The following is a 17,038-nucleotide window of genomic DNA, read 5'->3' on the forward strand; positions in this document are numbered from 1 at the left end:
CTCCCAAGAAATCTATTGACTATGAGACAAGAAAGTAACTCTGTACTGTTTGGCCTCTGTTCAGAGGTGTCCTTTTCACAAATGCACAAAACTGTGGCCAATTTATAATTTTTCTATAAATTATTTCTTTTTATTCCAATTTTTGTAAGGCAGAATAAAAATGAAACTGCAATTGTGGAAAGTTTTTATTTTTTTTACACCACTCACCATGTGGTAAAAGTGATAAGAGTTTTATTCTTTAGGTCAGTATGATTACAGCAATTCTATAACTTGTTTTTATTGTATAAAAGCGGCAAAAAGTTATTATTGTGTATATATGTATATATTTGTTTTAGACAAATAGTTTTTGCATTGCTGTATTCTGAGAGCTATAGCTTTTTTATTTTTTTTTTTTTTACAGAGGGAGCTGAATGGGGCCTTGTTTTTTGCGGAACTTTTTACACGTGACTTTTTGATTGCATTTTATTTCACTTTTTTCAGTGGTATGATAAAAAGGCAATGTTTTAGCCACTTTTTTTATAGTGATCAATCAAGGGGTTAAATAGTGTGACAAGGCATTTTTGTTTTTTCATATATATGTATTTATTGGTTTACTTTTTTTTTTTCAGTTCCTTATTTTGTGATTTTTTAAAAAAATATTTTTAAACTTTTTTTTTTTTTACTTCGTATCGATATGGGACTTTAACAGCTATTACTTTGATCACTGGTGTAATGCATTGTAGTGCACACACATCACAGTACATACACCTGTCAGTGTTACACGACAGGACGCTCTTGGCGTGGTTTAACAAGCCTATGTAGCTGGCAAACCTGGAAGTCATAATTTAACTTCGGGTTGCCATGTCAATGATGGGGCCCCCATGATCACGTTGTAAAGCTCCTGATTAATTGGGAAAGGAACACGCCTTCTCCAAGCCTCCTAAATGCTGCAATCGCTTTTGATCTCTGCATTTAGTAGGTTAAACAACCTATTTTTCATCTCTTTGGAATTTGAAACAACCAGGGGTAGTGTGTGAATCGGCCCTGTCTGTGATAGCCGGAGCTCAGCTATCACTTATGCCAAGCTCCTGGCGGCGGTTGTGCAGGCACAGCTTCTGTGCTCGCAAGATCGCCATGCCGTTAAGTTTACATCATTTTGCGGGAACCCCTTCCTGACAATGAAGTAAACTTATGTTAGATGTCGTGAAGGGGTTATGTCTGCTTCATTTTTTAGATACATTTTTTGTTAGGATATTATAAAATGTTACAATTTTAGCAGCAAAAGGCAATCTTACGGCGGGACCCAACAGGACACTGTACGCAGCAGACAAAGAGGTCATTCTTTGACCACCATGTGCATGACATCCATTGTCTCCCCTCAATCGAGTTGTGGGTGGGCCAATAGAGTGAGAGGAGCACCTTCAAATCTTTCAAACTTCTAAATACCGCAGTCGCTATTGATTGTGGCATCCAAAGCGATAAATAACCAAGGATGTTGCTGATACTGGCTTAGACTGTTACTGAAGAGCTTAGCCGTCAGTTAAGCCGAGCTCGCACCTGAAGGATCTCACTCCTGTGCCCACATGATCTCCTGGACCTTCCAATACATCCATTTGCAGAAAGTATCAGTATGTCTAATGTTGGGAATCAGTTAATTATCTTTTTTTTTCTTTTACTGTGTACCATTTGATATCGGTTTACAGCTATATACTATAGCTATATTGAGCTGCAGTATGTTATCAATGTAGATAAACACATTTTCAAGGTTTGCACACACACCTTTCTTGCCCAGCTGTGTCCCAGATCTGCAATGTTGTATAATCGCCGTCAACTAGAAGTTTCTTCATTTGAAAGTCCACTCCTAAAATAGAGAAATTCTTAGCTGACATGTTTATAGCAACCAGTTAATTAAGACACGACTGAATAACATAGATGTTAAGTAGGCTTAGGAAAAAGTCAAGCCATTGCTTACAAGGTGATCTGAAATGGAAAAACAAACAAGACATTCAGGGCAAAAATATCAAATTGGGTGAGAAGCCACAGATCTTAAGGTGCATTTCTACTGAAAGATTATCATGAATGATAACTATTGTCTAGGCAATGTATCATTCTGTGTAAACAGGAGCTGCGCTGCTGATCACGTGGCAGCCTATGAGCACAGGACATTCTATTACAGATTGTGTAGTGCGCATCTTAACAAGAGGTCTGCTTGAGTAAATAAGCTATTAAAACAACAGCCAATTGGTAAATATTTACCGATTATCGGTCATTCAGTACTGCCAGTCAGTCCGGATAGATGGAGCGAGAAGAGCTTTAGCTTAGCCCTAGTTGCAGGAGCGAGGGCAGCAGGCGCTAGCTCTAGTTGCAGGAGCGAGGACAGCAGGCGCTAGCTCTAGTTGCAGGAGCGAGGCAGCAGGCGCTAGGTCTAGTTGCAGGAGCGAGGACAGCAGGCGCTAGGTCTAGTTGCAGGAGCGAGGACAGCAGGCGCTAGGTCTAGTTGCAGGAGCGAGGGCAGCAGGCGCTAGCTCTAGTTGCACGAGCGAGGGCAGCAGGCGCTAGGTCTAGTTGCAGGAGCGAGGGCAGCAGGCGCTAGCTCTAGTTGCACGAGCGAGGACAGCAGGCGCTAGCTCTAGTTGCACGAGCAAGGGCAGCAGACGCTAGCTCTAGTTGCAGGAGCGAGGACAGCAGGCGCTCGCTCTAGTTGCAGGAGCGAGGACAGCAGGCGCTAGCTCTAGTTGCAGGAGCGAGGACAGCAGGCGCTAGCTCTAGATGCAGGAGCGAGGACAGCAGGCGCTAGCTCTAGTTACAGGAGCGAGGACAGAAGGCGCTAGCTCTAGTTGCAGGAGCGAGGACAGCAGGCGCTAGCTCTAGTTGCAGGAGCGAGGACAGCAGGCGCTAGCTCTAGTTGCAGGAGCGAGGACAGCAGGAACTAGCTCTAGTTGCAGGAGCGAGGACAGCAGGCGCTAGTTCTAGTTACAGGAGCGAGGACAGAAGGCGCTAGCTCTAGTTGTAGGAGCGAGGACAGCAGGCGCTAGCTCTAGTTGCAGGAGCGAGGACAGCAGGCGCTAGGTCTAGTTGCAGGAGCGAGGGCAGCAGGAGCTAGCTCTAGTTGCAGGAGCGAGGACAGCAGGCGCTAGCTCTAGTTGCAGGAGCGAGGACAGCAGGCGCTAGCTCTAGTTACAGGAGCGAGGACAGCAGGCGCTAGCTCTAGTTGCAGGAGCGAGGACAGCAGGAGCTAGCTCTAGTTGCAGGAGCGAGGGCAGCAGGAGCTAGCTCTAGTTGCAGGAGCGAGGGCAGCAGGAGCTAGCTCTAGTTGCAGGAGCGAGGGCAGCAGGAGCTAGCTCTAGTTGCAGGAGCGAGGGCAGCAGGAGCTAGCTCTAGTTGCAGGAGCGAGGGCAGCAGGAGCTAGCTCTAGTTGCAGGAGCGAGGGCAGCAGGAGCTAGCTCTAGTTGCAGGAGCGAGGGCAGCAGGAGCTAGCTCTAGTTGCAGGAGCGAGGGCAGCAGGAGCTAGCTCTAGTTGCAGGAGCGAGGGCAGCAGGAGCTAGCTCTAGTTGCAGGAGCGAGGGCAGCAGGAGCTAGCTCTAGTGCAGGAGCGAGGGCAGCAGGAGCTAGCTCTAGTTGCAGGAGCGAGGGCAGCAGGAGCTAGCTCTAGTTGCAGGAGCGAGGGCAGCAGGAGCTAGCTCTAGTTGCAGGAGCGAGGGCAGCAGGAGCTAGCTCTAGTTGCAGGAGCGAGGGCAGCAGGAGCTAGCTCAAGTTGCAGGAGCGAGAACAGCAGGAGCGAAGACAGCAGGAGCGAGGAGAGCTGGTGGTCAAACACTCAACCTAATGTCGTTGGAATGTCCCCCTTGAATTCATTCAGGCACAGTCTCAGAAGGAAACTGGATTTTCCAGACCCCGCATCTCCAGCCAAGACAACCCTGTATATTGGACTGGCGGACGGAGCTCCTATCATCAAACCTTCTTTCTGCAAATAACAAAAGTAATGTCCATTTTCTGCAAATCAACAATGATTTTAATTAAAGTCTCAAACATATTGTGTTGGAATTCAATTAGGACCACATACTCCACCTTTAGTGCCATTATTAAAATAAATGTAAATTTTCCAAAAACATAATTTGCAAAAATATTTTAAATTTAGATTGGTATATCATTGGCATGCTTGTCAACCTATGGTATATCATGGTCATGTCTATGAAAACTATTATTCAGTATTATCTATTTGCCTACTTTTCAATTAATATAGATATGTTATACATTGTGATGATTACTGTGTAAATATACTTAAAAGTAGTAGACAACGCCTTTGAGACAAGTTATTAAGAGGCCTAACTATGTAAAAAAAACAAAAAACAACAAAACACAAAAAGAAAAAAAAAACCCAAACTAAATACACCCCCCACATTACTCTTCTGTACAGCTGCAGATGATCCTCACCAATCTGGGCCGTCATGTGACTGCTGCAGCCAATGGTCACAGCTGGTAGAGATTGCTGGCCACTGATTGGCTGCAATGAACATATGGTGTCTGAGACAATATTTAAAGTTAATATGTAGTATATATGACAATGTAAAAAATGTTAAAAGCGTCTTCATAGCTAAACAGGAGTGATCACAACAAGCTTTAGCCATGCAGTTACAGGCAGATAACCAGCATCTGCTTGGTATGACGAAGGCTGAGCCACCAAGTCCGTTCCATACACGCGCACCCTAGTAAATTGCATAGCACCCATGCACGATACTCACTGGTAGTCATGCGGTTGCCTCACCATCAGTCGGCCCAGTTCAGTGCAGCTATGTCTCTAGATGCCCAGCCTGAACACTGAGTGGAATAGCAATATTGTAGGGCACTTAAAACCCCCTCCAAAAAAACTGCTACTGAGCTTTTGGGTGATAAAACAACCACCTGTAGCAAATCCAGAGAACCAATATCCATATGGTTCCTCATGGCTTGCTAGCAAAGGTTGGAAGCAGTCTACTCACTTTAGGGGTAAATGCAGTAAGTCGTCTTTTTGAAGAGGCTGTGGAGCCACTGCGGCTTACTGGTCGAGAAGGGATCCACTTAATCCGTCCATCAACTTCTGATCTGGCTTCCACAGTCTAGAAACACAAGAACAACAAATATTTGAATATAACAATAACCTGGCCGATTCTAGCTTTTCTACTGCCTAAGGAAACAAATTAAATTGCCCCTTAGAGAAAATTTAGGACAGCACCTTGCCTCCTTCTCCTGGGAGAGGCAGTGCTGCACATACATCAGGTGCAGGAAGACTCGGCAGTTGGCAGTAGCTTGGTTATAGGAAGTGTAGCACGGTGGCTCAGTGGTTAGCACTGCAGTCTTGCAGCGCTGGGGTCCTGGGTTCTAGTCCCACTAAGGACAACATCTGCAAGGAGTTTGTATGTTCTCCCCGTGTTTGCGTGGGTTTCCTCCAGGTTCTCTGGTTTCCTCCCACACTCCAAAAACATACTGATGGGGAATTTAGATTGTGAGACCCAATGGGGACAGTGTTGCCAATGTATGTAAAGCGCTGTGGAATTAATAGAGCTATATAAATGAATAAATATTATTATTATATATGTACCTCGGTTTCAGAATTTATATAAGAAACGCTCCCTCCCCAGGGCTCATCAGAGCTATTGCTGTGCTCGCTTCCAAAGTCACTTCCAGAGCATTCTATGTCGCTGTACCCAAGGCTGCGAGGCAAGGACACGCCACTGTCTTTACATCTATTGGCCCAGCTGGCGACATCAGAATACTTGGTATATGGATCTTCCTCTGCTGAAAATCTATGAGGAAAGTCAGATAATATGAATTTTACTCATTACAATCCAAACTGCATAATAAAAAAATGCTGAGTAAGTATTTTACAGTGGCTAAGCCTGGTCCACACCCAACCTGTGACGTACATGTATATACCACAAATCCCAAAAGGATTAACTATAATAACGCCTGTCTGTTATGGCGTTCAGCATTGTACTGGATACAATAGTGCACCATGTTAAAGGGTTTTGTCAGATATGTTTGACCAGATCTGTGGTAGATGGCCTGGAAGCAGAGGTGAACAGAGCCAAACCAGAAGGACATGACGGACAAGTAAGAGGATGCAGACATTTAATTATCTTTTGTTTAAATCTGGTTTATAATTATAATAATGAAATTCATAAAAATGCATAAAACTAAATCTTTAATCTTCTAATTAAAATTAATCCATAATTGGGAAAAAAAGTGGATCACCCATATTTTTTTAATTTCTAGATTGATATTATATTGAGAAACAATGTTTCTCTCAAATACCTTATGTTGGCAATAGTGCCTGTGAGAGGCGTTATTGCAGACCGCTGTTCCCCATGCCTGACCCCTGGGGGTCCGTGACATCGGGGATCCAGTGACGTCACGTCAAGTTCCTGCTCACGTCTCATCATTGCGGCCAGCCCCAGTCCTCCTGAGTCACTGGGCTGTGGGCGGTGTTTCACCGCTTGTCACAACCCAGCATCCCTCCAGCTTGCAGCGGCTCTGCTGTGAGGGAGGAGGGAGCAGATGGGCTGTGACGAATAGTGAAACGCCGCCCACAGCCCATCACTCACGGTGTCAGGAACTTGACGTGACGTCACTGGATCCCCGAGGTCATGGAGCCCGGGGGTCACAGAGCGTGGGAACAGCGGTCTGCAATAGCGCCTCTCACAGGCACTATTGCCAACATAAGATATTTGAGAGAAACATTGTTACTCAATATAATATTGATCTAGAAAATAAAAAATATTGGTGAACCACCCTTTTACATTTTTTGGGGGCTGTATATTGCTGCCGATCAGTGGGAGTTTGGGTCCTTAGACCCCATCCGGTCACAACACCTTTGGTCGCCAACTTGTTCATTCCATGCCTAGAAGGCTTGGTGCAGTCCTTAAAAATCATGGCAAGCATCCAAAATACTCACTGTTGTAGTTATAGATCTGGGGTGAATTCATTTATTTTTGCAATCAACTAACTTGATTCGAACTGAAGATTTTGTAATGAAAGGAATGTTAAAGGGAACCTGTCAGGTCCAATATGCACCCAGAACCACGAGCAGTGCTGGGTGCATATTGCTAATCCCTGCCTAACCAACCCATAACATGAAAGGAATGTGACAAAGGGGAACTGTGGGAAGATACAAAATTTCTTTTACTGCCCTGCATCTATAAAGATGAGATCCATAGTGCTGTTCCTGTAATTCAGTGACACGCTGGAGCTGCTCCTCCTCCTTTCTGGGATGTTACATCACACATCAGGGGGTGAGGCCTAGTAACAGGCAGCCCCCTTATATCGGCTTCTGTTCTGTCTGAAAGCAGAGGGTGTGGTGAAGGGTGTGGCCATGCCCCTTGTTCTTGGACTGCAGGGAAGTTGCCGTTATCAGGCAGCATGTGATGCAACGTCCCAGAAGGGAGGCAGTGCGCTAAGGAGCAGCTCCAGTATCACACTGAAATTACAGGTAGGGCTCTTTTCCACTTGCGATTTTCATGTGCAAGTGCGATCCGATAAAACATCGGATCGCACTCGCACCAGTGTTAATCAATGAGGCAGTATGCCCTTTCCTTTTATTTCTTGACACGAATTGAGCGCTCGGTGCAATCGCAGCATGCTGCGGTTTGCAGCGAGTCTCAGCTCACGCACCCCCATAAAAGCCTATGGGGACTTCCGGCTCCTGCGCTGATCATGTAGGACACAGGACGCCTGAGCTCTGTCATTCCCTGCAGCTCTGACATATATACCGGACAACCCACCAGCCTCCCCCGCTCCATTCCACCGGTGAGTGAAGTTGCTACATGCAGGGAAGTTCATGGGGAGCCGTGGAGATAATTACTTGAAACAGCGCGGTGAATTTCGCTCTCCCCCTCCCTCTCAAGATCTGGCAGCGTGATAAAGATGGCGCCGGAGCCTGCCCTGCACTAAAATCAGATCTGTACACAGAGAGCAGGACGCAGCTTACCTTGCACTCACTCCCCCAGCACTAAGCAGTTAACCGGCAGCAGAATAATAAATCTCCTGGAGTCCTGATAAGATATCAGCAGCAAACAACACGCTACTGACAAGTTCTGCAAAGAGCTAAGAGTTAAAAAGCTGGGAATCCCTGGGCCCTTCCCCCATCTTGTCCAGACCTGTGCATAAGCAGGAGCTGAATCTCTAGGCATACAGACTCAGTGCAAAGCTCTGGAGAAAGTGAAAGAAGCTGAAGGAGGGAAGTTTAAACATACATCCCTGCAAAGTTTCAGGACAGTGAGAATTCATATAACTCTGGCAGGGGGGAGAAAGGGGTGAAAGTGAGAATAAACAAAAGGGGGAGCAGAATCAAGATTTGTCTGACAACCCACACTAAATCAGTGTCAAAACTTACGTCCCTTCATTCACTATTTGATGGAAAGATACCTGCTGCGCAGCAGCTCCAAAACACAAAATCCTCATACATCCAGCGTACAGTGTGAAAAAAAGATTGTGACTGCCCATACAGAATTAAGTGTCCCTCGGTCACCTGAAAATACTCATCAGATGGAGATGGAGGATTCCCCGGGGACCCCGGATGTATTCAAAACAGTGGAGGGTATGGATTATAAGCGTCTGGCTGATGAAGTCGCCAATCGTTTGCTACCTGACATCTCCGCTACAATTAAAGCATCAATAGCAAAAGCTCTCAGTGCCATACAGAACCAACTTGATGAGACGGTGGAACAGGTTGCGGCTATGGAAACCAAAATGTCGACGTTAGAGGAGGACTTCAGCTCTGACCACACTACAGTCATGCGTCTGGCCAGGGAGAATCTGACCCTGAGGGACCGTGTGGACGATCTAGAGAACCGCTCCAGAAGAAGCAATTTGCGCATTGTCGGCCTGCCTGAAACATACCCGGTTGGTGAGCTACGTACATTGTGTGAATCCACTATTCCTACAACCCTGGGAGTAGCAGGAAGGAGAAAAGTGGAAAGGGTGCACCGCATTGGTCCGCCAAGGAGAGGTGATGAGAGTGAAAATAACAGACGCCCAAGACAAGTCATAATGAAATACTTGGACTTCTCCGATAAACAGGAAATATTACAGGCATACAAGAAATTGAAACATCCCTTGGAGGTGAAAGGCTCGCGCATCTTGCTCTTCGAGGATTTTTCTGCGGAGGTCACACGGCAGCGGAGGGCATTCTCATACATATGCTCTGCCTTATTTAAGAGAAATATACGCTTCCAGTTAAAGTACCCGGCAACGTTGATTATCAGACATCAGGATGGATCCTACAATTCTTTCTCAAGTCCAAAGGAGGCAGAGGCCTTTATTGAGCGGATCAGCAGTCCTCGTGACCTCAGGAATTCTCCAGGACAAGGGCGCAACGACTCACCGAACCAGAGAGTGACCAAAGGGAGCTCTGTGAAGCACGCTACAGCTTCCCCGAAGGACTGGAGACAACAAAACAAGGAACTTAAGGGAACCTGAGACAAATAGACAAATGTCGGATGTGTAAAGTTCAAGGTGGGACACCTGTTTTTGATTTAGGCTGGAGAAGCCGCAGTGGAAAAAGTTCAAGAAATCTGAGGCGGAGGAAAGGAAAGAGAACTTTTTTTTTTTTCCTTCTCTCTCTTTCTTTGTAGGTGGGACACTCCTTTATATTGGTTAAACGCTATAAGTATAAGGTTGACTGAGCTTGGAAAATGATCAGAAAAAAGTGAAGTCTGAGTATTATGGTATAGTTGGGGGGGGGAGGGGAGGGAGATGTTTGAAATGTTTGGGGATTTTGGATTCAAGTGAAGTAGCAAAGATTTTACACAGAGTTATTATTATTACTACTACTCTCACTATTGCAAGTGAGCACTATGTTCAATTGTCTAATTGGTTGAATTTTTTTTTTTTGGCAAGAGAGGGCAGCAAAAACATGGTAAACGAAAGGCAGGATTTCCATTTATTACATGTGCTTTATGAGAATAGTCACCTGGAATGTTAAGGGGTTACGTTCCCCCCAAAAAAGAATTAAGATATTACGCCACCTTAATCGCCTCAAACCGGACATTGCGCTCCTTCAGGAAACTCATCTGGAAGGTTCAGACATGCAGAGGATGGGGAAATTATGGGTTGGAGGAGTCTATGGGTCATCTTCAGTTAAAAGGAAAGCAGGGGTTATTACATTAGTAAGTAGGAGATTACAACATCAAGTCCTGGAAACATATGCAGACACGGAAGGTAGGGTTCAGATGATCTCAGTGGAGATACCTGGAGGAATTTATAAAATCTTTAATATTTATGCCCCGAACGAAAACAACAAATCATTCTTTCAACGACTTGAGGCCAAAATTTTAGAACATGCCCATTTTAATCTAATAATTGGGGGGGATTTCAACTCGGTGGTATCTGTGCTAGAGGACAGGAAAAATGCTAAAGGCCCCCCAAATGTACCGCGCGGCCATGATAAAGTTATGCGTCCTCTGTTAAATGCCACGGCCTTATGGGATGCGTGGAGACTACTGCACCCTCAGGATAGGGAATTTACGCACTATTCACATGCTAATAGCTCCTGGTCTCGCATTGACTACTTTCTTGTTTCAGGGAACCTGGTACGTGCGCTCCACTCAGCTACTATCCAGGATTTGGTGATTTCTGACCATGCCCCGGTGGTGCTAGACCTAGCAAACATTTATCCCAGAGGAACGGACTATCTGTGGAGATATCCTTCCTTCCTTAAAGATAACGAAGATTTTTCCTTGAAATTAAAGGAATGGTGGACGGAATTTATGGTACATAATGATCAACATAAAGACACACCTATGTTATTATGGGACACGGCGAAGGCAGTATTACGGGGCAGAACGATAGCACATGTTTCCTATTTGAAGAAAAAGGCTCATCTTAAATTTACTGAAACCTCCCATAAATTGAGGGAAGCATATACTTCTTTTCAAAAGCATCCTGATAGGGACCATAGAGATAGATGGGTAATAGCCCAAAGAGCTTTTAATGAGTGGGCGGAAAAACGGGAACAAATGGCTAGGTCAATGCAAGAAGCTACATTACATCGCTTTGGAAATAAAGCAGGGAAAATACTGGCCAACTTAGCGAAAAATAGGATTATAACTCAGGGACCCATGGAAATAAAAAATCAAAAAGGGGGAGATACACAAAAACCCTAAGACAATAATTGAGACTTTAGGCACGTATTATAGAAACCTTTATTCGTCGGAAAAGCGAGACAAATTTCCTGATAATAATCTTTTATCTAAAGTGACACTACCTCGACTCACAGAAGAGCATCGCACTTTTCTGAATGCCAAAATTACGGGGGAAGAAGTATTGGGGACAATCAACTCCATGCATAATTATAAAGCCCCTGGCCCTGACGGATTTACGGGAGAATTCTATAAAACAGTAAAGGAAGAGATCTTACCTACATTACTAGAGCTGTATAATAGCATACTAGACGGTAATGCGTCTTTCCAAAATAATAACCGGGCATATATAAAATTGATCCCTAAACAGGGGAAGGACCCGAAGGAGCCGGGTTCGTATAGGCCCATATCACTTATCAACCTAGATATGAAGATAATGTCAAAGATTATGGCAAATCGTCTAGCTATAATTCTTCCCCAACTGATTTCCCCAGCACAGGCCGGTTTCATTCAGAAAAGATCAGGGACACTAAATATTAGAAAAGTTCTTCTTGTCCTGGATAGGGTTAACCTTCGGCCTCTGAAAGGAGAATCTCCCGCTTTGCTTACAATAGATGCCGAGAAAGCCTTTGACAATATTGAGTGGTCATGGCTTTATAGAGTTCTAGATGAAATGCGTTTTTCGGGGTCATTTTATACCTACATTAGAGAAATTTACACAAATCCGAAGGCTCAAGTTTACATTCCAGGATATCTGTCAGCCCCTTTTCCGTTACTGAAAGGAACCAGACAGGGTTGCCCCCTTTCCCCATTACTTTTTAATCTGGCTCTGGAACCATTGGTACGATTGTTATCTACACATAGCACCTTCCAGGGTATTTCTGTAAATAATAGACAAATTCAGTCAGCTTTTTTTGCGGATGACATTTTGCTTTTCCTTTCGAATCCAGCTCAGCAGGTCCCCGAGATTTTACAAATTTTGCGAGAGTTTGGAGCGTACTCAGGCTTCAAGATTAATGCGTCAAAGTGCGAGCTCCTATACCTGGGAGGGACAAATGTTCAAACACGGGAGCAGAACCCTTTTGAAGGAATTACAGTGGCTAAGTCATATATCACATACCTGGGAGTTAAAATAGGTAAGGTTCCGGCAACCCTTTATAGTCTAAACTATCCACCCCTTCTGAGCCAAATAGAGCAAGATCTTAAAAGATGGCACGACCTTCCATTGAACATAATTGGTAGAGTCCACCTAATTAAGATGATGTCGATATCAAAATTAATGTATCATCTTCAAACACTTCCCCTGCTTCTCAAGCATAAAGATATTGTCCAGCTAAATAGAGCTTTTTCACACTTCATTTGGAGGGGGAAACGCCCTCGTATAGGGCTTAAGAAGCTGATGGCATCTAAGGTTCATGGAGGTCTGAGTTTGCCGAACATTCGGGGTTACAATATAGCCTGTTTGACTAGATATATATTGGATTGGATTAAAGGCTCTAGGCATTATTCAGCGTTGGAGCTTGAGAGAGACTATGCACAACCTTGGGATCTGGTGGCATTGCTTCATACTAGGCAGGCTAATCTCCCTGTGAAAATCAAGCACTCTTCCTTATTTAAAGACACGATTGCAGCGTGGAAGGCGTTGAGGAAAAACTACAAACTTCCCCATAAAATATCCAAATACTTGCCTATATGGGGGAATCCAGAGTTTGTGCAGGGGACAAGCAATAAGCTGTTTGAAGAGTGGAAGGTGCGGGGTATAAGGACTGTTGCTCATCTCTTGCACACCTCAGAGCCTAGATGGTTGAGTAGAGACGAAATTATAGCGCAGTATGGCCTGGGGACTAACCAAGTAATCCAATATGACCAAGTGAGATATAGTATTATGACTCAGTTGCATGATGTGACCCAGGAGGTAGTATTTAACTCTTTTGATTGTCTGGTAAAGAACTCAATAACTTCATCATCTATCTCTTTTCTTTATGGAGCCATGCGTGATCTATTAATAGGACAGCACCCGGAAGGTTTATTTAAATCTTGGGAAAAACAATTTGAGGACCCGTCTATGGGGGTAAAAATTAGGGGAGGGTGGAATGCTCTTCGTAAATCAATTTTAAATGAGAATTGGCGAGAAACCCAATTTAGAATTATGCACAAGGCAATTTATGGTTTTAATCTCCCTCCATCAGCAACAAAGCCAGACAGGCTTACGTATTGCCCTAAGTGTAAGAGTAGTGGAACTGATCTCCTTCACGGGTTGTGGTCCTGCCCCCATTTGAGTCCATTATGGTCACAGATCAAAAGTTGTATACAAAAGGTGTGGGGTCTTGAAGTTCGGCTCTCACCTGGGTTCGCTATTTTTCACCATTGGGAGGAGGGGAACGATACCAAAGGGAAGATGACTAACCCACCCAGACTTATACATGTGATACTTCTGGCAGCCAAGAGAGCGATACTAAAAAATTGGTTGGAGTCTAGGGTCCCCGCGATTGAAGAGATCTTGGGTCAGCTCATGCATCTTCTTGAAATAGAAGGATTGGATGCAGAAAGGAGGGCGGATAGAATACGACAGCACTTTAACAAATGGAAGAAATTCATACTGGCCTATTGTACTCGGGAGGAGATAGTCAGGATTATGTCACCTTTCAAAGACACAGTCTGGTATCATACTGAAAAATTGAAGGATACATTGGATGGCTTGGAGGTGGGGGAGGAAATGCCGAAAGGTGACTAAAAGGAGAGGGGGAAATAACCGATTTGAGTGGGACTTCTTTATTATATGTCATTACCATGTTCACAAGGGTTCAATGGGGGGAATGATAAGAATGATGGGTTAAGGGGTCGCTGCTTTCCTTTGCTTTATCTTGCCATGTTATGGTTATTGATTTTAAAAATTGGTATGGAATTTGGGATGATCAAACATGACAATGTAATGTTGAATTTACAATGCTGAATTCGCTTATGCCAATGTTATGTTATTGAAAAATTTGAATAAAAATATAGTAAAAAAAAAAAAAAAAAAAAAAAAAAAAAAAAAAGCCTATGGGAGTGTGTGAAACATTGCAGTGCACTCACATTTCATCTGACTTCAGTGTGATATACGCAGAGACAGCGGAGGAGATGGGAGAAAGTGTTCCCTCCCTCTACTCCGAGGCTGTGATACGATCGTATCACAGTCGCATGACCCTCAGCAGATGCATGCAGCAGAGGGTCATTAGCATATTGCTTCAGATGCTAGTGTCGGAAGCGGTACGCAAGTGGAAAGGAGCCCTTAGTGTGAGGATATGGAACAGCATTTTTTTTTTAATCTTTCCAGAGTACCCTTTTAAATAAATGTTCTACGACACACACTCTTGTCAACATTTTGGAAATTGTTCTTTTGATCAGTGAGTCATTGTTTAAATCTTACTTTTCCAAGAGGGTGTACTCATTTATGCTGAGCACTGTTATTTGTTATTATAACTATTATTATACTAAATGCTAGGTACGCTTTGCCACCTACACAACTGGTTAATCTTTAGTTCTGTACTAATGCCAAACCAAAGTGCCTTCCTTATACATTGTTTTTGTGACCGGAAGTATCCCATGCTTAAAAGACTAATGAATGTTTTGGGTTTTTTTTATTGTTTTTTAATGTTTCACTTAAATTTAAAATAAAATAATAAAGGAACTTTGCAAAAAGACCAATGTCTTCATAGCAACAGAATCTTGGCAAAGTGTCCTAATTTTTCCTGTGCAATGGACCAATAGAAAAACAAAGCTTCAGAAGGTGAACACTAAATTCATAGCCAAAATAATCCATCAGAACTATTGGGACATGAATCTGCACAGATCGTGCTCAGCTCTTCATATCGTAGCTTCTCTTATTATTATGGATTCCAGCTCAAAACCTGCAGTGGATTTTGATTTACATCCTACCTGCTATAGGTAATCACAGGAGCATCCTTTGGAGGATTGGGGGAAGAATGCTGAAAAAGGAGAAGGAAATAGTTAACAAAAATAGCATGTTCCCTTTTACACCAAGGCTCATTCCCTCATACCAGTCACAACAACAGGATCTGTTCCCATGTGGCAGATTCGTTACAATTGAAATCAGTTCCTAAGGCTGGGTGCACACGGTCCGGACATGCCGAGTCCTGGACGCAGAGGGTCTTCTCCTGTGGAGACGGAGTGTTATAGACAGCGGTCTATGCCCACGATCAGGGTTTGGGCCACCGTGGCCTCTATCTTGTCTCCACGGAGAACACTTGCATCTCCGCAAGCAAAAACTGATAGAAGGTGGCTCGGAAAGCCATGGCAAGTCAATTTATGCTGCGGAAAAAAGAAACAGTGGGCATAGAAGTTCTGTAAATCCCATGCACTGTGCTGGTACAGTACAGTGCAGAGTTTTAGACGCAGTGAAAACACGCATCATCCAAAACGCTGCTATTCCTGATAGTGGGCACGGGCCCTTTTAGGGTTGTGTGGAGTTTCTTCTGCAACATGTACACTGGAGATCAAAATTAGAGAACAACACACAATTTCCTAAATGTTAAAGGTCATTGTGTAGTCCTATCTGATCATGAGTAAACTCACAGTATTTTAAGCTTATTTCATAAATTGTATTTTTCCAACAACACATAATAAAAATGTAAAATTAGATAAATGAAAAAGAACACTGATCAAAATTAGAGAACACTTTCAGACACCTGCAAATTATTTGTGTTAATCTGGCACCTGGCGCTACTTTCCTTAATTATCTGACAAACCCTATGTAACTAACTGGCAGCCTAATTTTCCAGTTTGCACCGACTTTGCAAAAAATGGTGTGCCGTTCCAAAGTGACTGAAACCCTCTGACAGGAGGTTGTCCAGATGAAGGCCAAAGGGGTGACCCCATCAGCCATAGCAAGAGAAGTTGGTCGTTCCAAGTCTGTGATTTCAAGAACAATGCATCTTTACAACATCATAAACTCTTTCAAGTCCCCCAAGAAGGCCGGTCCCCCACGAAAGACAAATGCAAGAGAGGACAGAATAATGCAGAGAATCTCCATGGGTAATCGTTTCAAAACTGCAGCTGGAATTGCTCGCCAGTTCAGCACTGAACAGGGTAACGATTTGTCTCATCATTCAATGTCACAACATTTAGGAGCATTTGAACTGAAAGCCCACTCTGCAGTGACCAAACCTTTCATTAGCAGAAAGACTCAAAAGGCTAGACTGACCTTTGGTGAGGAGCATGTTGTGTGGACACAGAAGTGGTCCACAGTTCATTTTAGTGATGAAAGCAAGTTTAATTAATTTGGGTTTGATAGGAAACATTATGTTTGTTGACAAACTGGGAAGAGAGTGAACCCAAAATGTGTTAAAAAGTCAGTGAAAGGTGATGGAGGAAGTGTCATGGTTGTCATGGTTTGGGGTGTGTTTTTTTGCAGCAGTAGATGGACCTCTCATACAGCTACATGGCAGAGTGAATACAAGTGTGTATCAGAACCACCTTCAACAACACGTGGTTCCTTATTTGCATTTATCACTCAATCAGCCAGAAATTTTCATGCAGGACAATGCCCCCTGTTACACAGCAAAATGGGTAAAGCAGTTCCTTGAAACAGAAAACATTGAAACAATAAAATGGCCAGCCCAGAATACTGATCTAAACCCAATAGAAAACCTATGGAAAATCCTTAGTGAAAATGTTATGGCCAAGAAACCCACAACAGTCAAAGAATTGTGGAAGAGACTGGAAGAAGAGTGGACCAAAATCACACCAGAGCAGTGTGAGAGACTAGTGACGTCCTGTGGTCGCAGATGTCCTGAAGCCACTCAAAGCAAAGGCCTGTACACGTCCTACTGATTGGGGACTGTTTTTTGTATTAATAATAGCGATTATGGAATCAAGTATTTTTAATACAAAATTAAATTCTCTGCTTATTTAATATTAAGTTTTACTGAAGCACTGGGCGCTGC

At 43.8% G+C, this 17,038-nt stretch overlaps 1 protein-coding gene across 1 annotated transcript in view; it reads right to left on the reverse strand.

Annotated features, from left to right (window-relative positions):
• LOC142303965 (ras and EF-hand domain-containing protein-like) overlaps nt 1-17,038 on the reverse strand; it is a 93,031-nt gene that overhangs the window by 17,761 nt on the left and 58,232 nt on the right. Inside the window, 5 exon segments of the mRNA XM_075345886.1 lie at nt 1,759-1,840; nt 3,802-3,943; nt 4,959-5,075; nt 5,558-5,762; nt 15,012-15,061. Of these exon segments, the coding sequence (XP_075202001.1) occupies nt 1,759-1,840; nt 3,802-3,943; nt 4,959-5,075; nt 5,558-5,762; nt 15,012-15,061 (596 nt within the window).

Source organism: Anomaloglossus baeobatrachus, chromosome 4 (genome assembly GCF_048569485.1).
Source record: "Anomaloglossus baeobatrachus isolate aAnoBae1 chromosome 4, aAnoBae1.hap1, whole genome shotgun sequence".
Classification (NCBI taxonomy): Eukaryota; Metazoa; Chordata; class Amphibia; order Anura; family Aromobatidae; genus Anomaloglossus; species Anomaloglossus baeobatrachus.